Source organism: Mustela nigripes, chromosome 2, assembly GCF_022355385.1.
Source record: "Mustela nigripes isolate SB6536 chromosome 2, MUSNIG.SB6536, whole genome shotgun sequence".
Classification (NCBI taxonomy): Eukaryota; Metazoa; Chordata; class Mammalia; order Carnivora; family Mustelidae; genus Mustela; species Mustela nigripes.
The window spans coordinates 138,037,635-138,063,743 of NC_081558.1; the positions used below are offsets into that span (position 1 = coordinate 138,037,635).

Below are 26,109 nucleotides of genomic sequence, written 5' to 3' on the forward strand. Positions count from 1 at the left end.
CTTCTGGTGGAGGGTGGGGAGAACTGAGTACATTCCAGCATGAAGGGGTAGACGGCAGCAGAGCTACAAAAATGCCATGTTCCTTGATCTTATCATCAAGTGCAAACTTCTATTGTTTGGCCTCCTTCCTTAGACTTCTGGACTTGGACAGCACCTCTTGACAACATAGCTTGAGAAAATGTTCTGCTTTGTGGAATTACTATATGAGAAACTCAGAGAAAACCAACATATTCTCCAATTCTAGCAAAGGCTGGACAATGCTGCAGTTACAAATTCTATCAGGTAGCAATCTTATGTTGTTAATGTTGTTTGTTTGTTTGTTTGTTTAGCACTATGAAGCTCTCTTCTACTAAATTTCAACCCATAATCAGCGTTCACACAACAAACACCATTATTTTGTCAATATCACATAGCTTAGAGCTTAGATCCTAATTGAGAACATCCTACTTCTGTAGGTATATCATGCAGATTACAGTGTTTTCTGTTTGAGAGAGTCCTGCATTATATCTCTAAAATTAGATATTGGGGAGGATGCACAAAATGGATAAAATGAAAAAAAAAAAAGACCCGGGAAAATCCCAAATGTTTTTCTATTCTGTACATGGTATAATCACAAAGGATTCTTTTCCAAAGAGGAAAATAGTGGCACTGAGGCACTTAAAATGGGAAGCAATTTCAGTTTCACAGTCCCCACCAAATGGCATTGTATTTAACACTTTTGTTCATCAGATAGTTTCAGTGTTCTCTTTCAACATGTCATTGAGGAGAATGTGACATCATATTATCCTTGCAATAAGGACTTCATACACTAATAAGATGTTTATGACTGCTTTATGAAATACCTATTCTTTGTCTTGATAAAAATATGCATTTTTATGTCATTTCTATGGATAATTCTTATTATGAATTTCCAACACTGATATTGTACTATGATAAACTCCTGATTTACTCGGAGTCAAGAAAGTAGAAAACTCTAAGAGAAAGTTAGATATGTAAATATATATATTTTTTAAATTTCTCTGTAGTTAACAGATAAATGGCAAGGAAAATAACTTCTGTATTTTTGGGGGGGGTCAGGAGTGCAAGCTACAGAAAAGTTCATATATACTTTCATACATACAATCATTTGTAACTTCTATAACCCTGTAGCAAGAATAAACCTTTATAGAACCTGAATTATTACGAGATCCTAGACTACCTTTTGAATCATCAGGGACAAATTTATCTTCAGTGTAATTTTGAATAGTAAATAGAATTTGTCCTATTCTAATTCTTTGAAAATGTGTAACTGTATGTCGTATTATAAGCCTCAAATGACCAGAACATTGTTTTTTCCTCCTATGCCCCAAATATCTTTGTTCGTTTTCCCCTCAGGTAAGTCTAATCTATAAGGCTGTAAATCTCAATTAACTAGAACATTCTAATATATCCTCCTAAATGATCTTCATCCTCAATCACCTTAGGTAGACTCCATAAATAAATGTAAGTTGAAGAAAATTTCGTTTTAGGAACATTCTCAGTGTTCCCACAGAAGAGACCTGACTATTGTCCTCAAATAGTTGTAACAGAAAGGGAATAAAATGTTGCAGCTTCTTGAGAATCAAAACCCAAATTTCAATGAAGAGTCTCATTTTGAAGTAGTCACTCCTATAAAACCTCCATTAACAGTACCACTTAGAACCTGTTACCACAGATCGGAAGCTAATCAGACTTAGTCATTACAAAAGAGGAAGATTGTCAAGGGACTTCCTCCAAAATAACGATGGCTGGGTTATAAACTCCCCTTCCAATTAATTTTATTGTTTCAGTTGATGAAATTGCAGAAGTGAAATGAACCTGGAAAAAGTGAGCACTGTAGCCAGCAGAAGCCACAGTCCCAATGCCTGGGAATACTTCAGAAATGAATGAAGAAGCCAGATGCAGAGCTCTGGCCTTGAGGGTAAATGCTGAGACCAAGAGACATTGATGGGAAAGGTTTCCATTTTCCCCATTCAATCAAATCAGTCTGAATATATTTCATTTCCTACTGTTAGTGAAATAAGTCATCCAGTTAGAATCAATAACTCTAGAGTCTTTTATCCAATTTCTTCACTCACCTTCCATGGGGGTGTTGCTATCCGGTCGATTGGCAAAGACCACATCCACGTACTCGAGCTGTAGCCTCTGGAGGGAGCCCTTCAATCCTGGGAACAGAGGCAGGAAAAATCCAAAAAGTACAAATGTAAACACTATTAGAAACAGTTAAAGTGTAAGAGACTCTTAACTCTAGGAAACAAACTGAGGGTTGCTGGAAGGGAGATGGGTGGGGGGATGGGGTAACTGGAGGATGGGCATTCCGGAGGTCACATGATATGATGAGTACTGGGTGTTATATGCAACTGGCGAATGCCTGAACTCTATCTCTGAAGCTTATAATACATCATATGTTAATTGAATTAAAATAAAATAAGATAAAATAAAAAGAAATAGTAAAAGTTTGGTTTCCTTAAAAAATGTACTTAAAAAAAAAGCACAGTATTAGTTTCAAAAATACATTGAATACAATGATGTATATTAATTGGCCCCTAGAGCCTTTAAACAATATATCAAAGGCTGACTTGAATCTCAACAAAGAAAAGTCTTATAGGGTGGCGCAGTTCAGTTAAGTGTCTGACTCTTGGTTTCAGCTCAGGTCATGATCTCAGGGTTGTGACCTTAGGGTTATGAGATGGAGCCCTGCATCAGGCTCCACACTCAGCTTGGAGTCAGCTTACGATGCTCTCTCTCCCCCTCTGCCGCTCCTTCTTTCTCTCCCTCAGCCCCGGCCCCCTGCTCTTTCTCTTCCTCTCTTTAAAAATAAATAAATCTTTTTAAAAAAGAAAAGTCTTATAACTTTCTCGATAGTTTTACTACTCCTACCCCACCAGAAAAATATACTCAGCAAAGCTTGTTCACAGTGACTCATCTGTTGCAATATCCAGGAGCCAAGTTTAGAATAAAAAGTGGCCTAAGAGTTTAACTACTTCTTGAAAACTGCGAATTACTTTCATGTTATGAATGACTTACTGGGCTTACAGTGGGATGGGATATATTTATTGCTCATCAAAAACATTAAAATGGAATAAATCAGAAATAAATGACTGCCAAGGCCATCTTCATGTACACACGGGTTGTAACAGGAATAAAAGGGTTGGCAAATGAAGGTCTTGCTTAACCTTTTACTAATTGAAACAAAGTTTGAAGAACCTTAAATATAGCTGAGCTTTAGCATTTTTATTATTCCCTGTTCTTTGGGGGGGAAAAGCGAAAACAGAAGTTATAAAGACTTAGATAATATAAAGGAACTTAAAAAAAAAAAAGTCTGGAACCAATAATATAAGTTTTAGCCCTAACCATCTGGTCACATTCCTGTGAGTACTCTGAGAAAAAAAAATGATTTAATTTCAGTAAAATTAATACTTCCCTGAAATAGAATGTATTGTATATAATATTATGCAACCAAAAGGATGACAGTTCAAGAATCATTTTATCTCATTTCCATGAGGCACAGCATTTCCTTATCAGCCTATTTAATTCCTCAGGAAGACTGGTGGTTTTTCTCTTTTTATTATAGGCATAAAACTAATTGCATGTTAAATGAGGCTCTTATAAATTTAAATTTGGCTCATTTAAATTTGATTTTTCAAACTGGTTTACCAGCCAGCCACAATTACTTTTCTGACAGGAAAATGAAGTGCTTGGATATAGTTCCGGAAATATTTTTCATTCATTGAAAAAGGATTGTCTGGGACAGTGGCTTGTTAAAAGAAGCATTGATGAAGAGATTAGGGCAGACAGGTGTTATAAGGTCCAGTGCATGCTCTCAAAAAACTGCAGTGGCTTTCAGGCCTGGGCTATCGCCAGCTCTCTGAAGGGGCAGCTTGAAATTAAATTTACCTTATAAAGCCCTATGATATGAGCCACTTTTTGGAAGCAATTATATGTACTGGAGGAAGTGAGGAGAGGACAGAATAGCCAAATGGATAATGAGGTAGCGCAGGTTGGGAAGGTTAGAAATCTATACTCTAGCGTGCTATGGGATTCCACTTGGGTTATTTCAACACCCCCCCCCCCCCCAACAGATTTGGTGACTTAGGTCTCTGATCTGCAGTGGAGATAACAACACACACTACCTTCAGGATCATGCTTCAGGAGAGCAAATAAAACCAGCTTTCAAGCACTTTGTAAAGCACAGTAGTCTACAGAAATGCAGTGATTATCACAGCGATGCTCACATCTGGGAAATTCAGAATGAGAGGCGTCAAAGGCTAAATGCTAAAGATTTCTCTTAGACCTCCTGGTTTTGGAACGAGGCATTTAGTGAGAGTCCTGGCCCTCCCTGGCGCTGGAAGCAAGTGTCTCCCTTTCTGATGAGGCCTCTCCCTCCAGGGTCTCTTCCAAACAGCTCAGCATGGGCTGAGAGTAACTACGAGGAAAAGCTGCAGCTGGCTCGGCCCCTTTGTGGTGCTTGTGGTCAGCCAGGACTGGAGTCATTTACCCTCCCATGCCCTAAGCATGCACTAAATCCCATTCTGATCCCCAAACTGTGCTGGGCTCTGGGCGTGTGAAGATGCACGAACACTATATGTATCCCCAAGGAATAAACAGTGCATGGAGAGAGTATATCAGGCACAGGCTCATTGTTGAAGGTAGTACTGTGTGCCCATAAGTGATGGCATGCACTCCATATGAAAGTCATTTTTCAATGTAAGTGGTCATTCCAAGCCACTCAATTCTTTCTCTGGAAGGCATTTTTTTCCCCTTTGATATTTAGACTGAGAGTCAGGTGTATTCGTGTGAAAATATGAGAAATCATGTGTTACATCTCGTCAGCTATTCGTTCTGAAATGAAGTAGCACGAGACTGTGCCTCCAAGACATCCTGTCCCCAGCTTTGAAAATCCCAATCACATCAAGCCTTGAAATCCATGGTACCAATTCTGGGTTGTACGCTCTGTGAGATGGCAAAGCATCGGTGTGGGGCTGGGACGTGAGGAGTTAAACAGGGGAAATGACATCGGATTTCCATTTTGAGCTGGTCACGGGTCTGCTGAAGATGACTTGGAGGAGGCAAGAGTGAAAGTGGGGGAGGGAGGCCAGGGAGAGGTCACCGTGCTGGGGCAAGTGGGCCAAGTGGGGACGAAGTGTTCAAATTCGGAACAAGTTGTGTAAGTAGATATAAGGGGACTGGCCGGTGTGCAGGATACAGAGTGTGGAGGTCAAGGAACCAAGGGTGACTCTCTCAGACTTTTGGCCTGAGAAGTAAAGGGATGGTTACTAAGACAATCAAGTCAGGGAGAAAGCAGACTGGTGGGAGCCCACAGAGGTCGGAGCGGCACGTTCGTCACGCACACGGAGCTCTTGGCAGTTGGACGGACCAGCCTGGCTTTCAGAGGCAAGGTCTATGTGTAGACGAGGCGAAGGGTCTGGGATCTGGTGTGCTAATCTGGGCTGGCCTGAATGACCTTGCTGACATCTCAGGCTCTTCCGGCCCTGCTTTCCTCATCCTTCCAAAGACAAGCCAAACTGAAAAGATCTTTCTTCTTCAATCTTTCATGTGACCACAAACCAAATCAGGCACTCCTGCCCTTTGCCATTTGCATGCCTTAATTGCGCAGAGATAGTTAAATTGTAGCAACATGAAGCCACGTTCAACAAATGTCTCCTTGAAAGTCATTTAGTGTTGGTCTCCAATAAGCAAATAGTTGTGTTCTAGCTCCACTTAGCAATGTTTGTTGAACACTGGCTTGGGGCCAGGTATTGTTTCAAGTTTAAGTAGATGTGCAAAAATGCATTAACCTTGGCTGCAGAGGGGAATCGGGGCCACTAATCATAACCTAAGGCAGGCCACAGGCTGCAGGGAATGCACTTGCTCACAAAACTTCGGACATGAGCCTGTCCCTCAGCACTAACCCAGGGTCTGTGGGAGCGAACACAGAAGCAAGAGAAAAGCCCTCTGTCCTTGAGGAGATGTCTACAAGGTCACTGGCCATTCCTCACAAGTCCACAGGATACTTAATTGTGTTGTGTAAAGAAAATACAGAAAAGAGAAATCAAAGTTTTTCTTTTAGGTTCTGAAGATGAACAGGAACTGTTTTGTTCGTAAGGTAAACTTTAATTCAATGTAAACCTACTTCATGGCTTCTAAAGAAATGTGCCCATTCCAGAAGTTAAGCAGGCTGGTGTGGTCAGAGATGGATCAGGGGCTCCGTGTTGCCTCCTGAACTCTATAGGAACATGGAAACCAGTAGTCCGGAGATTCTGCGAGGGTTCTCTTCAAACATACTGCGTCCACACTTTTGCTTTCCTTCTGAGCTTGAAAAAAAATGTTGCCTCAAACGATGGGCACTTTTTCCGTATATAATTTTCTGCCTTCTTCTCAGCAGACCTCTCCGTCATGACTTGAGATATGTCTGCTTATTATTATTATTTTTTAATTTATTTGACACAGAGAGAAAGAGAAACACACAGAGAGACAGAGACAGAGAGCAAGCACAAGCAGGGAAATAGCAGGCAGTGGAGAAACTGGCTCCCCACTGAGCAAGGAGCCCGATGTGGGGCTCCATTGTAGGACCCTGGGATCATAATCTGAGCCAAAGGCAGCTGCCCAGCTAACTGAGCCACTCAGGTGTCCTGTGTCTGCTTATTTTTTATAAAGACTGCACTGTATTAGAATAAGTCTGTGGCTGCTCTTCCCGTGATGAACCATGGTTACCCTGAGTGGGTGATTTCAGTTTAGTATGAACATGGAACACTGGGAGGGAATTTGTGGTGAAGCCATCTGTTAAGAAATTTCCTTTCTCATTGAAAAAAATCATAAATTATCTTTTTAAAATAAAGGTTCAGAGAAGCTGGTTTGGCATTTGCCATTCATTAAAAAGGTCTAAGCAGTTTCTCAGATTATTTTCCTCTCCTACTCCTCAAATCAAGATAGTGAGTTTGTGGTTTGGATCACATAACAAAACGGTGATTCACCTGAAGGCCAAATATACACTCACACACAGCCTTTGCCTATAAAAGCACACACACAGTACGCTTTTGTCTTACAGTTTGACTTACCAAACTATTTCTATTCTTTCCTATAAGATACTAAGGAAACTTGATCTGCTAATTTTTTAAAAAGATTTTATTTATTTATTTTGATAGAGAAAGAGAGAGCAAGTGCACAATCATAAGTAGGTAAAGGCAGGCAGAGAGAGAGGGAAGCAGGCTCCCTGCTGAGCAGGAAGCCCAATGCAGGCCTCGATCCCAGGACCCTAAGATCATGACCTGAGCCGAAGGCAGAGGCTTAAACCATTGAGCCACCCAGATGCCCCTGATCTGCTAAATTTTAACACTTGCAAAAATTGGGACTTAAAGAATGTTTGTGGAATGGCTGAATGAATAGACTTTCAGAGCTAAAGAGGACCTTGGGATTCTAAATGGATACAATAAACCTCCCATTGTGAAATTTCTACCTCCTCCTTGTGAATCCAAGGAACATGTTGTTCCTGACTGGATCTAAGTAAAGGAACTTGGGTTCACTGAAAAGGTCTTTCATCTGATTTTTTTCAAAAGTGCATTATGTACAAGTCAAGTTCATTTTATACTCCGTAAACCAGCTCAGGTGGCCAAGGTCACCAGCACTTAATTGACCTGAACTCCACATGAATTGGACCTCTGTCTTGTCCTCTAAGAATACTTTCTAAATTTAATGTGCATAAGAATCTCCAATGTTCATTAAGGCTACCTTCATCACAAAACAAGTATCAATGAAACCCAAGGACAATGATTTGTAAACTTCTTCCAACTTTATTTTGGGTCTAGAGCTCTCACGTCCCCCCCGCCCCCACTTTGTTTCCCTGAAAATTCACTCAATTCCCTAATTTCAGCCTGCCTGGAACTATCCTTTCAACTGATGCTCTTGGACTCGTGAATATCTTTGTCTTTGGCTGAAACTATGAGCTACAAAATAAATAGTAACAACATACCTAATAAATGATCCCAATTCTTTAGTCACAGAAATTTGAAATTTTGTGTTAAAGTTTGAATCTGGGTCAGTTTAAATTTCAGCTGAACTGGTTTATCCATCCTGAGAGACCAGCTCCTAAGAGAACTCCTGACTTGTTTAAAGGGACAGAGAATTTAAAGTATTTCTGTTATGTTGTTTGAGGCTTGAAGAAAACTGATTTAGAAGAGAGAATTTTGAAATGGTAAATATTAAAATAATGGAGATTCAGTAAAAAGCACAGCAACTCTGACCATTCTTTTTTTCCTTGATTTTATGTTCTCCGTTGATTGCCATTTTGAACCATTTCCTAAATCTCTTTTTTTTAATTAATTAGATTAAAAAGAAAAGAGGGGCAAGAACTTTCTAGGCAATACACCACTGCCTTGTTTTTCTGCTTGGTACAACAAGCTTACATGGATTATTTCTTTTTTGGGGTTATTTCTCATGGTACATGACTCAAGTCACATAGGCAAGTGCTAGAGGAGGAATGATGACAGTTTTAAGAGACAGGCTGGGTTTTACTTTGCAATATCAAGTTGGACACCAAGGCCTGAGAAGGGATTTTGTTTGGACTGGAATCAGAAAGCTTTTTCTAGTGTTAGAATGCGCTTATTCATTGTGGTGGCCTTAGAATGTTACTTAGTAAAGGGCGCTCTTATCTATGGTATGAAGACTAACAGTTGCACTATTAAGAATGATGATGATAAAGACAAAAATAACATTTATTAAGTGCTTATTACATGACAGATACTGTGCTCAATGTGAATTATCTAATTTCATTCTCTGTATAGTAGCATTGCAAGAGAGGAATATTTATAGTCCATCAAGGAAATGGAGGTTTAGTGAGGTTAAATAACTTGCACAAAGTCCCCTAGCTCATAAATGACACAGTTGGAACTTGAACCACTCTTTGTTTGGTTTCAAACCCCAGTCCTTACAAACATATTAAGAATCAGTTAATGAGAAATACCAAACTCATGCAAAAACTTTGAACAACCAAATGATATAATTATCACTGTTAAACAATTACATATATGTGAAATATAAATATAAACATATTCTCCAAGATCTGGCTTCAAAACTCTCCATTTTATTCTTAATTTTAAAATAAAAAAAAATAATAATCTCTATATCCAATGTGGGGCTCAAACTCACAACACCATGATCAAAAGTCACATGCTCTACTGACTGAGCCAGCCAGGTGCCCCCAAATTCTCTATTTTAAATTAAACTAGTGAACACCAAAGTTATTTTTTTTCCAGTGGAAATCTAAAATCTTTCCAAGTTTTCTTTACAGGTTAATAAAGATCTCTAACTTCTAAACTGCAATGACTGGCTTCAAATTCAACATTATCTGTTTTTGTTTGTTTGTTTGTTTGTTTTTAAAGACTTACTCATTTAATTGAGAGAGAAACAGAGAGTGAGTGAGCATGTAAGCATGGGGAAGTACAGAGGGAGAGGGACAAGCAGACTCTTCCCCTCAGACTCCTGCTGAGCAGGGACAGACTGAGCGTGGGTCCCAAGACCCTGAGATCATGACCTAAGCCAAAGTCAGATGCTTAACTGAGTCACCCAGGTACTCCTCAACATTATCTTTTAGATTAGATTCATGGGGAGGGAAAAAACTTCACAGTGAAATGATAACCTGGAAGAAAATATTTGCAACAAATGTAGCTAACAAAGAGTGAACATTATTAATACATGAAGAACCCCTGAAAAATTAACGAGATCAAGATACAAAAAACTCAAAAGAAAAATAGCTTAAGAACATGAAGAGCTGGTTCCCAGAAAAAGAAGCACAAAATTATAAAGGGTAGCTCAAACCATTACTAAATAAATGTATAACTAAACAAAATCAGCTCATCCATCAGATTGGTATATTCCTTATTTATTTATTTATTTATTTATTTATTTATTTGACAGAGAGAAATCACCAGTAGATGGAGAGGCAGGCAGAGAGAGAGAGGGAAGCAGGCTCCCTGCTGAGCAGAGAGCCCGATGCGGGACCCTGAGATCATGACCTGAGCCGAAGGCAGCAGCTAATCCACTGAGCCACCCAGGCGCCCCTGGTATATTCCTTTTCAGAAAATAATTTAAAATATGTATTATTCTTTGACCTAATGATGCTGCTTCCAGTATCTATCACATTTATGTAAGCATGGCCATTTGTATAATTCTTTATAATACTAAAACCAAGAAATAACCTACAAATCATGTGTAGAGTGCATATGTATGTGGGGGTGTGTGTGTCTAAAATTATTTTAATTGCAAAAAAGTAGTTTTTTTAGGTTAATATGTATAGCTTGATTCCCCTGGTTTCATACTTATGTTTTTGTACTTATAAGAAAATGTGGATAGAAATATAGATAGATAGATAGATAGATAGATAGGAAGGAGATCAATTTAACTGTGGGGACAAGTTGGGAAGGACATGCCCCAGGCTGTCACACTGTGAAATGAGATGAGGTAAGCTAAGGGAATACTTCTTTATTTTTATTTTTAAAGTTTGTGATATAAGATAGAGTACATTTCATGTTTTTATTGACTTTGGTATTTCATAAATGAAACCAGTTTAAAATAAAAAGAAAAATATCATTGGTTTTCATGATTAATTATGAATCTAAAGTTATAAAAATCTTGGATCCATATAGGTCCATTTAACAATTTTCCTTTATTGCAACAGGTACAGGTGGAACATTTTTGTTATATGTAGATAAATAAGAAATACATAAAAATTTCTCCCAATTCTCATAATCCTCCCAACGAGGTAGAGTACTATTCTATTACATAATGGTTCTAGAAGACCATACTATTTCCTGTTAATTTCTAGTCTCTACAAAGTTTTGAGTGCCATCACAAAAGCAATGGCTCCATGAATCAGTAACTGAGTGGTAATTTTTTATAATTTTTTAAAATGTATATAATACTCCTTAAAAATTATCATAGTCTTGAAAATTGTATGCCAATAAAATGGACAACCTAGATGGATTAGATAAATTCCTAGATACATATAACCTCACAAAACTGAATCAAAAGGAAATAGACAATTTGAATATACCCATTACTAGCAGTGAAATTGAACCAGTAACTGACAAACTCTCAAAAAACAAAAGTCCAGGACCAGATAGTTTCACAGATAAATTCTATCAAACCTTTAAAGAAAAGTTACTACCTATTCTTTTCAAACTCTTCCAAAAAAACAGAAGAGGAAGGTAAACTTCCAAATTCGTTCTATGAGGCCAGCATTACTCTGATACCAAAACCAGATAAAGACACCACTGAAAAAGAGAACCAGAGGCCAATATCTCTGATGAACACAGATGCAAAAATCCTCAAGAAAATATTAGTAAACTGAATCCAACAACACATTAAAAAAAAAGTCATTTACCACAATCAAGCAGGATTGATTCCTAGGATGCCAGGGTGGTTCAATATTTGCAAATCACTCAATGTGATGTATCATATCAACAAGAGAAAGGATAGAAAACGTATGATCATTTATAGATGAATAAAAAGCATTTGACAAAGTACAACATCCATTCATGATAAAAACTCTCAAGGAAATAGGTTTATAGGGAACATACCTCAACATAATAAAGGCCATATATGAAAAACCCAGAAGTAACATCTACTCAATGGTAAAAAATGAGAGTTTTTCTCCTAAGTCCAAGGACAAGACAAGGATGTTCATTCTTATCACTTTTATTCAACACAATACTGGAAATCCCGGCTATGTCACTCAGACAAGAAAAAGGAATAAAAGGCATCTGAATTGGTAAGGAAAAAGTAAAACTGTCACTAATGTAGATGACATGATACTATATGTAGAAAACTCTAACGACTTCACCAAAAACAATGACTAGAATTGAAAAACAAATTCAATAAGGTTTCAGGATATAAAATCCATATATAGAAATCAGTTGCATTTCTATTCAACAATGATGAAAGAGAAACAATTCCATTTACAAATGCACTGAAAATAATAAAGTATCTAGGAATCAGTTTAACTAAGGAGGTAAAAGGCCTATACCCTGAAACCATAAAACACTGATGAGAGGATCTGAAGATGACACAAACAAATGAAAAGATATTCCATGCTCACCAACAAAGAGAAAAATTTTGTTAAAACATCCATGCTACCCAAAGCAATCTACAGGTTCTACACAATCCCTATCAAAATACCAATGGCATTTTTCACAGAACTAGAACAAATAATTCTAAAACTTATATGGAACAAAATATCCTTAATAGCCAAAGCAATCTTGAAAAAAAGGACAAAGCTGGAGGTATCACAATCCCAGATTTCAAGATACACTCCAAAGTTGTAGTAATCAAAATAGTATGGTACCAACACAGAAATAGACACATGGATCAATGGAACAAAATAGCCCGGAAATACACCCACAAGTACATGGTCAATTAATCTATGACAAAGAAGGCAAGAGTATGCAACAGAAAAAAAAGACAGTCTCTTCAACAAATGGTTTTGGGAAAACTAGACAGCTACACGTAAAGAACGAAATTGGACTTTCTTAGACCATAAACAAAAATAAACTCAAAGGGATTAAAGACCTTAATGTGAGACCTGAAACTCTAAAATTCTTAGAAGAAAACATAGGCAGTAATCTCTTTGACATCAGCCACAGAAACATTTTTCTAGATTTCTCTCTTTTGGCAAAGGGAAAAAAAGCAAAAGTTAACTACTAGGACTACACCAAAATAAAAAGCTTTTGCACAGTGAAAAAACCATCAACAACAAAAAAGACAACCCATCAAATGGGAGAAGATATGTGCAAATGGTATATCCAGTAAAGAGTTAATATTCAAAATATATAAAGAACTTGTACAACTTGGCACCGAAAAATATAAATAATCCGATTTAAAAATGGGAAGAAGACACGGACAGACATTTTTCCAAAGAATATATGCAGATGGCCAACAGACACATGGAAAGATGCTCAACATCATAATTCCTCGTCATTGGGGAAATGCAAACTAAAACCACAATGAGATATCCCCTCACCCCTGTCAGAATGGCAAAAATTAAAAATGCAAGGAATAAGTGTTAGTGTGGATGTGGAGAGAAAGGAACTCTTTTGAATTGTTGGTGGGAACACAAACTGGTGCAGCCACTGTGGGAAACAGTATGGAGGTTCCTCAAAAAATTAAAAATAGAATTACCATAATTCTACTTCTGGATATTCACCCAAAGAATAACAGAAACACTAATTCAAAAAGATAATATACACCCCTATGTGTATTGCAGTTTTATTTACATTAGCCATGATATGGAAGCAACACAATTATTCCTTCATAGATGAATGGGTTAAGGAGGTTTTATATATATATATAATATATATATATATAATATATATATATTATATATATATGAGTGATGGACTATTACTCAGCTATAAAAAAGAATGAAATCTCACCACTTGCAATGACATGGAGGGATCTAGAGAGTATAATGCTAAGTGAAATCAGTCAGAGAAGGCAAACACCATATGAGTTCACTCACATGTGGAATTTAACAAAACAAATGAAAAAAGAAAAAAAGAGACAAACCAAAGGACAGACTCTTAAATATAGAGAAAAAACTGGTGATTACTAGAAGAGAGGTGGGTGGGGGGAATGGGTGAAACCGGTGAAGGGGATTAAGAGTATACTTACTATGATGGACACAGAGCAATTATGGAAGTGTTGAATCATTGTACTATACATTTGAAACTGTATAGTAATAATACTGTATGTTTACTGTATTAAAATTAAAAATATATAACAATAAAAAAATTTTAAATCAAATAAAAGTATCATAGTCTTAGCATATGTCCATACAAGATATTCGTAGCAGTATTATTTATAAGTAAAAAAATGAAAACATTAACTGATGAATGAATAAACAAGATGTCGTCTATCCACACAATGGAATTTTATTTGGCAGTAAAGAGGAATGAAGTACTGACACCTGTTACAACATGGATGAACATTATGCTAAGTGAAAAAGGCCAGTCACAAAGAAGTACATATTGTACGGTCTCATTCATATGAAATATCCAGAACTGGCCAGTTTACACAGACAAAAGTAGATTAGCGGTGGCTTGGGGCTGTGGAAGAGGGTAGGAAGAAGGTGGGAAGTGACTCCTAGTGGGTACTAGGTTTCTTCGTAGAGTGATGAAAACGTTTTAAAATTCAATTTATGGTGATGATTGTACAACTCCTTTATACTCAGAACCAATGAATTGTGCACTTTAAATGGGTAAACTCTTATGGTATGTAAATTATACTTCAATAAAGCTCTTTTAAAAAGTCTTAGTGAAGTGTTTTATCAATGCTAGCACAGCTGTAAATGAGACGAGTTTTAGAGGATTTGTCCTTTTTCTTTTGTGTTGCCAACTGTCTTCTCTATATCACCACACTCCTACATTAAAACCCAGAAAGACTGTGGTTGATTGTGATTCTCTTTATAAAGAATTTCCACCCCCCCCAAGTGGGTTTTGAACCTATTTGGTTGATACCTTTCCTGAATCAGCAGCCCACAAATGAAGATAAAATGAAATGCTGTACCTACCTTCAATAATATGTTTTCTTGACAACCCTCTTTCCGTTTCAGCTCTAACAAGAAAAAGAAGCAAATGACTTTGAGTGGGGGTGTGCTTTTTTTTAAATTGCTGTTACAAAAGTACAGAAGAATAATCACTCTAAATTGAATTGCTAATTTTAGACCCTATTCTTGGCAAATTCTACACCACCGGTTGAGGAGAGAAGCCTGGTGAGCCATGCACTGAGCCCCTTTTCTTTGCAGACCCCAGCTGAGAAATTAACGATTACTCTCATCACATGATATCATTAATAACTCAGCCATGCGTGCCCCGTCCATATATACTGTGACATAAGGCTCAATCTTCCCACCTCACCCTCAACTCAACCCAAACCATGCTCACCCCTAAAAAAGCCTTGACATAAGTTTGTGAGCTGCCCATAAGTTTTGCTTTTCTGAGAAAGGAAGCACATTTGGAAGTGCCTTTTGACTTGCAAAAGAAATTTAACAATTACTTTCTGTTAAAATGTGATGTCAGTCTTTCTTACATTAGTATCCGAAGAAGACAAACATTTAACTAGGACTTTTGTCTTTCCCGACCATCCTCACATTCTGGCCAATTAGAAAGAAATATGGTTCCTGAGTTTTAAAGTCTTCATGAAATATTTCTTCAACATCACTCTCTGTGGCCACCTCTTTTTAAAACACAGTATTTCACCATCTGCCTTTGGTGATTTTGAATCTTTTATAAAAGCATTAGATGGTATTGGATGCAGCACTCCACTACGTAATGGGTCTTGGGGATTGTCTTCCTCCCTGTTGATTTCTTAAGTATAGGCACGGCTTTCAGTACCATTGCAAAAACACTGAGTAACAGCACCATGAATCAGAGCAGAGACATAGCAAATCTACCTTTCTCAGAAGCACCATGTTGCCTGAATATTTAGAGGTGTTAAATAAAAATCTACAGTCCATCTTTCTGTCTTCATGGTCATCATAAACAGGCTCAAAAATAGCAAGATGATATGAGTGTGTGTATGGGGGGGTATTTACATACATGTACACTTTGATTAGAAGATTCCTAAGGAACTGTCTTCTGTCTCCAATTTTGTTTTCAACTGCTCCCTCTCCATTATAGGGAGGTAAATAAGGTTTTGCTGGTTTGTGTTTGTTTTTGTTATTTGTTAAGACTCCATGGAAATATTTGTGATTTCCATGAAAAGGTATGTGATAGCCAGACTTTTAAGTTCTGCTGAATTGTGTAAATACCAGTTCAAACACCAGTAGGCTTATCAGAGGCCAATTTGCCCTGTGAAATTTGCTTGCCTCCCACAACAGAGGAGGACCTCTCTTTCATTTGCCTGCCAATGAGTGATACGGTAACTTCCTGTTACTCTCCAAAAGGCAGTCCTCTTGATCAACATTCTCACGCCTTCTGCTGAAATGACCAAGACTCACATATGGGGCCAGACAAGATACTTTTATCTTCACATTCCATGGAAGTCTTTGGGTTTTGGCAGATTCGAATAGCTTTTCTTCTGTGATGCTATGTGCTTGTTTTCTTTTCCGAAAATTTGAACTCTATTTTGGAAATGGTTCTAAGTATGAGGCTGGTATTGGAAGATCTCCAAGAATTACTTAGTAACAAGTGGCCACATGCTTTACACTAAATTTCTTTGGGGCATCTCGCTAAAATTGAATCCTAGGCTAATTGCTACTTTCTTCAAGGCAGAAAAAATAATCTTTCTCTCCAAATCAATTAATTTTAGTACATTAGATGCAAAATGGTTGCCCAGAAGGATAAAAGCATGAACTACTAGTTGTTTCCTGTCAAGCAAAGCAAAGAAAAGGTATTTAACTTACTTTCCACCCCAGTAGAGTTTGGTTGTTATGACCAGGCTGGACCTCCTATATGTTAGACAAACAGAGAGAAATATTAAATAAATTGTTGGGTTTTTGCACTGAGTCGTATTATTATACCACCAGAAAGAATTTATTGTACTTCCCATTAAAAAAAAAAAAAACTGGTAAAGAGATAAATTTGTTAATTCATGTCACTGAAATATTGGGACAAAGGGAAGCTGATGAGTGGGTATGTGAAGTCAGATCCTAGATAAGAGGTTGGAGGGGAATGACCTTTACCTGGAAAGGCAGGTGGAGGAAGCTGATGGGGGGGTTGGTGAAGAGGGCTAATGGGAGGTATGGAGGGGCAGGAATGGTTAATGAGAGGATGAGTGAGAGGATTTAAAGGATGAACTGCTTTAGCAGCACCCATTAACGCTTATTTAGCATCTGACATAACACTCATTGAGTGTGAGCTTTCCTGGGGCTCAGTCCATACTCGGCCAAGGACCATGGACCCTAGCGGCTCTGAATTATTCTGCTTTCCAGCTGTGACAGTCACAGGCAGTAACTGACAGCAGGGAGAGAGGAATGATAGAGTAGTCAATCAATAGGAATAAATTTTCTTTGAGTGTTTCATTAAATGGAAACGTTATTTTAGGAAAACAGTCCTAAAGTTCTTAACTCAAGGTCTGAACCACTTTACTCGGAAGGGAATGAGATGTGGAAATCTCATCAGCAAATTTATTGCGTTCTCCAAACCACACCCAAGAGCAGGAAAAGGCCATGGTATCATCACGATGGTGGAATAGGAAAGGTGTCTTGAGAACTACAGTCACATAATTTACAATCAGGAGCCAGATCTCAGTATGATTTAGCTACTCCAGGTCTGTAATTCAATTGAACTGGTCGAGGAAAAAAAAATCATTTGAGATTCAAAGGTTACGGCCAAACTTTGGGACTATTTGAGATAAGGCATTTATAATTCCATCAGCCGAGGAGCCGATGCCTTGGGGCCGAGAAATAAGAGCCTCACAAGATGAATGATAACCAATGGGGAACACGGGTGACAATTCTGACAGCTTGGCTGCAACCGGAAAAATTTGTAGAAAATGTCAGCAACCCCATCCCACGGAAGTTAATTCCCTGAAAAGTAATTTGAATCACTGTAACGGAAGCTCTACACATTCCTATGTCTAGATTACACACTGCGGAAGGCCTGACGCACTTTCCAGGTTAATCCATCAACCTCACGATACCTAGTGTGACAGCAATCTGCCCCAAGGGAGCCAGGTCTCCTTTAGCAAACATTTTCACAGCTTCAAGAAGAGGCCGGATGGAATATCATAAAAAATGAATGCGGTCCTCTCGATGATTCAGAGCGGCTGGGTTGGCCAGAGCTGTACATCCTCGCCAAATACTATCAGAGACTTGGTTCTTTTTTTTTCTTTTTTCCAAAGTTAGGTTTTGTGGAAAATGTCTGGGCTCCATGGGTATGCACACTAACATGCATGTTCCGGTAGGAAGAGCAGCCAGCGATACCAGCCAGTCATCACCGACCGTCATGGCGGCACTTCCGGCAACTCTTCCGAGTGGGTGGAGAATGACAAGATGAGTATGCGATACGGATCAGCACAGCTTTCCAACTGCTTTGGCACACCTCATCTCACTTTATCAGCGTGACACTTCATGAACAGTTATGTGGTCCATTATACAGATGGGGAAACTGAGACTCAGACAAGTGAAGTAACATGCTCTGGAAAACACAGTAGGCAACGGATAGTGCTGGGACTGGAAGCCAAAAATGCTAATTGAAATTGCTTTTAGAGACTCGTGCTACGGTTTGTCTTTTCACCAGCTGTATAGGAGTAGCTGTGTACTGATATCAATACTCTGTAGCATGGTGACAGCTGGGATTTTATCTATGAGACTGAAAGCTGTTTTTAAAAGATGCATGATAACCTGGTTTCTTATAGGTATATAACAGGCTCTGCAAACCACGGAGAGTGAGGGCTAGAGGCCGTCTGGGTGTTAAGGGGAAAGAGCTGCCACACGTATGCTCCCCTCCTTCCTCAGGTGTCCTCTGTCAGCCCGCCCCTCGCTGCACAGTTCATGGGGCTCTTGGTGGAATCATCTCCAGGGTCTCCGTCATGAGCTCAACTGTGCCCCCTAAAATGGCATAGTCCTAACTCCCAGTACCTCAGAAGGTGAGTTTATTTGGAAATGGGGTCATTACAGATGTAATCAAATTAAGATGAGGTCATACTGGAGTAGGGGGAGTCCTTAATCCAATATGACCGGTGTCCTTTTAAGAAGACACACAGGCGCACACGAAGGAAGCGGCCATCTGATGGCAGAGGTAGAGGTTGGGTGCAGCCGCAGGCTGAGGAATTGGCCCATGATTGCCAGCAGAAGCCCAAAGCTAGGAAGAGGCAAGGAGGGAGTCTACTCAGAGTTTCAGAAAGAGCATGGCTTGGCCCAGACCTTGATTTTGTACTTCTAGCCTCCAGAGCTGTGAGAGAACATTCTTCTGTTGTCTGAAGGCACGGGGTCTGCAGCACTTGGTTCCAGGAGCCCTAAGAGAGTGGGGAGTCCCTTTTTGGGAGCTGATGGATGGACCAGCCTTCTGAGTGGGAACGGAACTCCAGCAAAGCGGAGGACTGGGCGGGGCTGTGAATATTTTTTCATATTTAAGGTTGAATATGGTTTTCTCTAAATACCCTTACAATCCCTGGAGTAGGGGAGGAGGAGCAGGGAGAGGGAGAAAGTGGGTGACCAATCTTTATTTGTTCATCTCTCCATAAATTTCTGGGTTTCCTTTTCCACCAATACTGCAGAGCTCTTGTTTATCTGGCCAAGAGCTGATCTTCTACCAGAGAGGAGGAGGACCCCAGATTGTCCCATGGTCTTCACCTGATTTTCTACTCATGCTGGGGATGAAGTGGCCGTCGTGGTTGATATGCACAGTGCAGTGGAGGGGGACTGCCTCCCCCCATCTTACAGCGGAGGCATTCCTCTTTACCAATGGCGTTGGCTACAGCCTGCTATGAGATAGGATGTGACCCCATCAATGACAGAAGAAGAAGTCCTTTCCTGAATGCCCAGATAAATGGGCTTCCTGGACACAGCAGAGATGCTGGCTAATTGTGTTCAGATAACGGAGCTTTCGGCCATTTGCCACAAAGACTTCTTTCTTCATTATTTCTTTGCATCCTGACTTGTTAGTAAAATGAAGTGAGCATAGAGACATCTGCATAGATATGCAGCTTCCTATAGCTGCCTTCCTTCACCAAATTACCATAAATGGCAGGGAGAAGCCATGAAAATGCCACTTTCTTTCATGCGTTGACTATCTTGTGAACATCCCTTCCTTCTCGGCTCAACCCAGTGGTAATTCATTGCGATCGATGACTCGTCAATACCCTTTGAAGCACATGGAATGAACTTGTTGGTATTTATTTTCAAACCACTATAAATCATCCCTTTACCAAGAATTGATTTTTTTTTTTTTTTTGACAGCCTTTTGTTCAGCTGTCATGCAATTTTATTTTCCCTTCTCTGGTACAAAATAATAACAGTGTGTTTAAAGGCAAGTACATGATTCTGGTGAATGCATTACCTCCAGCCTTTCTTCTTGATGATGCTCCCCAGAATCACTTCAGCCCTGGAAGGGAAACAGAAAATGGCTTAGGATACAGCGTCCTGGAAATGCAAGAGTCAATCCCAAACCACGAGAGCCATTCCTTGTTTGAACTCTCCGTGCCTACATGTCCCGAAAATAGAAGCCGCTCTCGGCTAGTAGCACAGTTTCTGCTGTTTCTGCTTGTGCCTGCAGAATCCGGCTCCTGGAGCATTCCAGAAGCACCTGCCAAATCCTGACATGCTGGCAGGAGACCGCCTGTGGTCCCGATACTAAGAAACAACAGAGTCATTTGGCAGTTGGGTGTTTTTGAACCACTGATCCCGTATATAAATATCCTGTTTGGCGGAGTCCAGTGGGAGTCAAGGTTTCCCTTCTAATTCCCGTGGTCTTCGGTTGTGACCAGGGAGGACAATGAGACCTGGCACGAGGGCACATTCTCCACATGGCCTGGCTGAGCCGTGAGTCCTATCTCAGAGCCCCAGCCTGCTCTGGTGTCCATGCAAAGGTTGGAGCTGGTGTGACTTCACTAGCAAAAGCAGCAAGGCTCAAACACAGTCATCTCTGTCCTCAGAGTGGGGTCTGAAATGCCTTCCTATAAAACAGACTAAATTTCTTGGCATCTCTGAGGACCCCACTTTTAATCTCTGCTCTCCTTGTGCTAGGTGGAGGGATGGGCCCGCCAATGGGAAAAGCAGCCCCAGATTCCCGGCAGAGAGAACGCCCCAGTTTCCCTCCAGTTGGGGGGTGGGCAGGTGAGGAACAATGACATGCGGTTATAAAATAACAGGATGAGCTTTGGAACCAGTAGGCTGGAATCTGCTCATTTACTCCCTTACTCAGGTAGCCAACTCACATTTCTTGATCTCTGTCACCACGCTGGTACCAGCCATCTCTGCCCTTCAGGTGGCCCGTGGCGAGGTTTTCAGTCCACTTGTCATATGGGGCCAGGGGCGGGAAGGTTTGTGTGGGCAGAGAGGACCAGAGGCAGTCAATACCCCCAACTCAAGGGATGGGGATAGAGAAAGGGAGAAAAGCAGTGCCACCAGAGTGTCATGTCAGCCATGGTCTGGGCAGACTCTTGGTACCACAAATGCCACTTGAGGGGCACAGAAAGGCCTTCAAGGCAGTGACTTACTTTCCAGCAGCATAGACTTCAGCGGTATCAAAGAGATTCACTCCACTTTCGTAGGCAATCGTCATCAGCCGTTCAGCAACCTGCAAGACGGTGTGGAGGTCGTTCAGAAAAGCCAAATGGTTTCCCAACCCAGGAAACCACTTTGTAATCCTCTGCTGGTCTTTAAGAACACCGAAATCTCACTATAACCACTCCTTGGTTTTATCAGTTGCATTACAGAAGGAAAAAGAAGAAGATTCAAGATACCAGCATATATAGGGGAAAAGCTTTATAGGGCCTCAGATAGAGACTGGCCCTAAGAGATTTCCTTCAGCATTCGGATAAGTCAGCCCTCAGGAGCAGGGTGAGGTAAGGTGGGGAGATCTGTGTTTTTCACTCGGTTTGGAAGATCTGGTTTGACAACATTCTCTGCGGCATCATAATCTCTCTGACAAAGAGTGTCAGTTGTACCACTGGCGACTCCATTTCTCTTCTTCTCTTTTCTCCAAGCCAATGGGTTTTGGCAGGGGGGTGACTCCTGACCTAAAAGCCTGTGCTTTTTCCGCTTGAGGCTTAGTGGACCGTGCTGATGAACCAGAGGTCAGACAGAGCCCTAACAGCACCCGTAGCTCAGCAAAACCCCGGCCGCAGCCACGGAGCCACCAGCCAGCTGGATGGCAGAGGGGAGGGAGTGAGGGCATGTGCTGGCTCGGGGGATCCCGCTCCCCACCATTCAGACTGCAAATACATCCCCACGCTCCTTGTTCCTTCCTTTGTGCTGCTGGACACCAAGGGCAAGCATCCAGTAGTACCAAGAGTAAGAGTGCCAAGGTCCCTAGAAACAACACCTGGAGGGGAGGCTGTAGTGCGACAGCGATAAACAACAGACCTGCTGACAGACCTACTGGTCCACTGAAAATCACACACCTCACAAGTAATTAAAATGGATTTTTCCATTACGTGTTTGATTGCAGGCTGAGGTTGCTTCATCAGCATTTCCAAGATGAAGTCTTTCCCTGTTGTTTTTAAAATCGGCATATCAAGAAAATTATTAGGCTAGAAAAAGGGAGTCCACGCCAATCCTTTAGAATAATAGCTGTGTTAGAATAACTTAGTATGTGATGTGACATAACACAAGGAAAATACACGGTGCAAACCCTGGCCGATGTCATGATGGGGAAAACTATACTTGTCTTAACTTTAATTTCTACCTAGGATAAAGCCAGTTTGACTTGTGTTTATTGTGACGTGCAATTCCAGGAACCCTAATTACCTTATAGGTAAGAAAATATAAATAAAACTCTGAAAATTAAGTGCTAGAAGATAGTGATACATACGTATTTATCGTAGTTATAAATATTCACATGAGTAACCAATATCTTGGTTTTATGATGAAGCCAAATCATCTTAGGAAGACACCTCCCAGAATTATCTATTGTGATATGTGGGTCCTTTTGATAATACCCGTCAAGTGACTGTTTGATATATGGTTGAATTCTCCCAGTAATGGAAATATCACCAGCTCCCGAGGCAGCACCGGTGGTAGTCAGTGAGCACGTCACAGCCCGGTCGTCCCAGGATTGACAATTTGTACCTGCTTTGTGCTGAGCTCACAGGAATCAGAGGTAAGGCAGAAAAACTGGGGAGGGGAATTCATGGCTACTGGCTTGCTTTTTCCCTCATGGAAATGGTTGAGCTCAGGCAATTCGGCTGCAGGCGGGGCTGTGGTCTGGGCTTCCCCGTCTCCTGCTTGCTGGCATTCTCTCAGCAGGGAGCGGGGGGGGGGGGGTAAGTCACAGGTTACAGCTGTTCACTGGAAGGACAGTGGCTAAATGTCCGGTCTGCATCTGAGGTGAGGCGACTGCAGCCATTCACGACAGCTTTATTGTGCAGTTTTTAGAACTATAATTTTGAAATGATGTATTTCAGAGGCCAGCCTTGCACACTCTGACCTGGGCAAGCTGGGCTCGTTGCAGCAGAGAGCAGATACAGTAAAGAGGAGAGCAGACATGAAAGGGAAGATGGTGCCCTTAACAGTTGGCCCTTCTGCTCCTAAAGCAAAGGTATTTTTGTCTTTTTCTCCTCTGGCTGCCATAACAGGCAGTAGAAGGTCATGCAGTTGCTGGATTCAGTGGATAATTAATTTTAGATCTCCCTCCCGGTCACCTGCTTTGTATCTGACTCAAGTCTGTGGCCACGGTTTTGATATTTGTGGACTCGTCTCTGTGCCTCCTCCACACACTTTACCTGATACTCGTCAGATAGCCCTATAATGAGCCCTGTGATGACCCCCCAGAGCCTCCTTCAGAACTGGACCTATTCTCCTAGCTGCCAGGAAATTGCACTTGGCTAAAACAGTTGTCCCGCAAAAGGTGAGATCCACTTCCTAGGGCAGCCTCTCTCCAATGACTGGTCATACAAAGGCTATAAATACTCAGTCCTCCGGCCCCAACCTGGGACAACTCTGGGGCTGTCTCAGCTTTGGAGCTTCCCATGGGGTCAGCCGTGGTTACTGTTAAGACTGCACTGGGGCCCAACTTTCTAATAACTGTTCTGTATGCTAATCTCCAGCATGGTCTACTTTCCAGGGAATCCCCCATGGGACAAACTCTCTATGGTGACCTATGCCCAATCCTGGGAATGGGCATTTAGACAGGTGAGAATGTGCAGATAAGGCTCCTATTCTCTGGATCTAATAAATAACACTGGTGAACTTGGAAGCAGTGGGAAAGACTGTCTGTTCCCCCAAGGTTCTCCTTAGGAATGACAGTAAGAAGATGGTAAGTTCTGGGCCAGGCATTTGGTTGAACATTTCATAAACATCATTTCATTAATCTTAATTGTAATCCTGCTGAGTAGGGGCGATCCCCTGCATTTTACTGATGTGGCAACTGTTAGTAAATGGTAGTAAATCTAGTGGCAGAGGGGGCTGGATCCCACTGAGTGTATCTGCTCAGACATACTATCCCAGACTCCTCAGTGGTGTTGCAGGTAGACAAAAAGGAATCAGAGGGCTTGATAACGTGGTCCTTGGGGAGTTATTGATGCTTGATGCCCACGTGACTCACTTATGCCATGAAGATATTCCTTAAAGGCCAGGATAAGAATATCACCGCTTTGAATGTGTCGACAAAGATTTAGAGGAATTCTATGATAAATAAACTCTTATAGCTGCCATTATTGGGTGTCTGCTACCCACCAGTCAGAGAGCTGTATAAACACCTCATTGGTAAAATGTGGTTAATCCTTTCAACGGACCTCCAAGGTAAATGTTATCATCCCATTTCACATCAGAGGACCTGGGGTTCAGAGAGGTTGGATCAACTTGCCCAAGGCGCTGTGACCAGCCGGGACTGAAAGGTCCCAGGCTAGGAAGGAAAAGTCCCTGCAATCTAGGATGAGTTGGTCACTCTAGGTGGAGCCAAAATACACACACACACACCCCACAGCAATGAAATCTTTCCATAAAGCAACTGAATACTAAAGCCAAATTGGTTTCTTCTCTAACAACTGTGCTTGCATATCTCATAGACTGACAATCTCAAGGGCTGCTAATAGTCTAAGTGTGAAAAATACAAGAAGTCAAATTATCTTTGACTCAGTCTTAACCATTTCCTTATTAAACACTAGGACCCCCAAGAAAAATACTCCCACTGCACAGCTTTACACTTTCTTTGGTCACCAAAATGGAAGCCAAAGGTAACTTACCTCATCTGAGATTTGACCTCCAAATGTCACCCATGTTCCTAGAAAAGAATAAATATTTGCACTTTATTTATAAGCATTTTTCTAATATTATGCATAATGAGAGGAAACACTTTTTCACTCCTTTGCTAGGTCATTCACAAAGGTTTCCAGGGGGCCACATTGGGTATCTGGAAGAAGTCCAGCCTTCCTCCTGCCCTCAGTGAACACTCCAGTGGGGGTCTGTAACCCTCTTCACTCAAAGGACTCATATGCTAATTGAAGCCCTGCCCTACAGATTGATGTTTCTTCTGATGTAGGACCACAAAAGATCGGGTGCAAGAATGCAGTTCTACCAAGTCTGTTTTGGCTCCATATGAATTGTGGTGAAGCCACCAGTTCTGAAGGTATAAGAGAGAAGGTACATGAAGCCACCATTTCTGAAAAGGAATGGTAGAGCCCTTGTGTTACAGTTCTTCCCTTCTTGACCTCCAAGAAGGGACTCCGCTTTGTATTCCTTCTCAAAAGGAATCCTCTCAGATGTCCCTCCAGTCCCCATGCAAGCCCCAGGAGGTGACACTTCAGCAGGTTCTCTGTTCCAACCTGCTACTTCAGAATGGAAATCTTTATTGGTTTGGAGGTGGAGGCAAGGGCTGGAGTGGGGATTGGGAGGGCAGGGGGAGAGAGGCACAACCAGCAGCCAAAGATTTGTATTTGTAAAACAAGAGGGAAGCAGACACTGGCTCTGGCCAGGCCAGTTTATAGTCCTTGCAATCATTCATTCCCTCCTTGATCCGTTTTTTTTGTTTGTTTGTTTTTTGTTTGTTTTTTGTTTTTGTTTTTAGCCTGAATGACATGCCTGGCAAAGACATTACACCCAGGTGCCAGGGACAGTGAGGTGACCGACCTAATTCTTCTCTCCCAGGAGCTCACAGTTTCCAACACTACGAAGCCAGATTGAAGCAAACCCAAGTCAGTAAGGGAGGGAGCGCTCTACCTAAACTAGAGGGCGGTGGCCCTCCAGAAAGACTTCTTGGGAGAGGTGACACTTTGCTTGAGTTGCAAGGGAGATAGCGGAGTGATGAAGGAAGGAACGGGCAATCTAGGTGCAGGTAAGAGCCCAAGGGAGATAAAGGGGTGGGGGCCATCAGCGGGGGCTGACAAGCTGTGGTGGGCCATGGAGCAGAGTGAGAAGACACGATGCAGAGAAGCGGGAGGTGGGGGGCGCTGAAGGGAGAGGAAGGATGGAGAGCCAGGGAACCACCGATACTTGTGGCG

The 26,109-nt window shown here is 41.0% G+C and overlaps 1 protein-coding gene across 4 annotated transcripts in view; it reads right to left on the bottom strand.

The window, feature by feature from the left end:
- Positions 1–26,109, bottom strand: part of KCNAB1 (potassium voltage-gated channel subfamily A regulatory beta subunit 1) — a 402,759-nt gene that overhangs the window by 60,047 nt on the left and 316,603 nt on the right. For all 4 annotated transcript variants that reach the window (XM_059391681.1, XM_059391683.1, XM_059391685.1 and 1 more), the window contains 6 exons: positions 24,856–24,893; positions 21,169–21,248; positions 20,010–20,054; positions 16,412–16,456; positions 14,579–14,622; positions 2,097–2,183 (listed from right to left, as the gene is read on the bottom strand). In XM_059391681.1, coding sequence (XP_059247664.1) covers positions 2,097–2,183; positions 14,579–14,622; positions 16,412–16,456; positions 20,010–20,054; positions 21,169–21,248; positions 24,856–24,893 — 339 coding nt within the window. The remainder of the gene's footprint in view (positions 1–2,096; positions 2,184–14,578; positions 14,623–16,411; positions 16,457–20,009; positions 20,055–21,168; positions 21,249–24,855; positions 24,894–26,109) is intronic.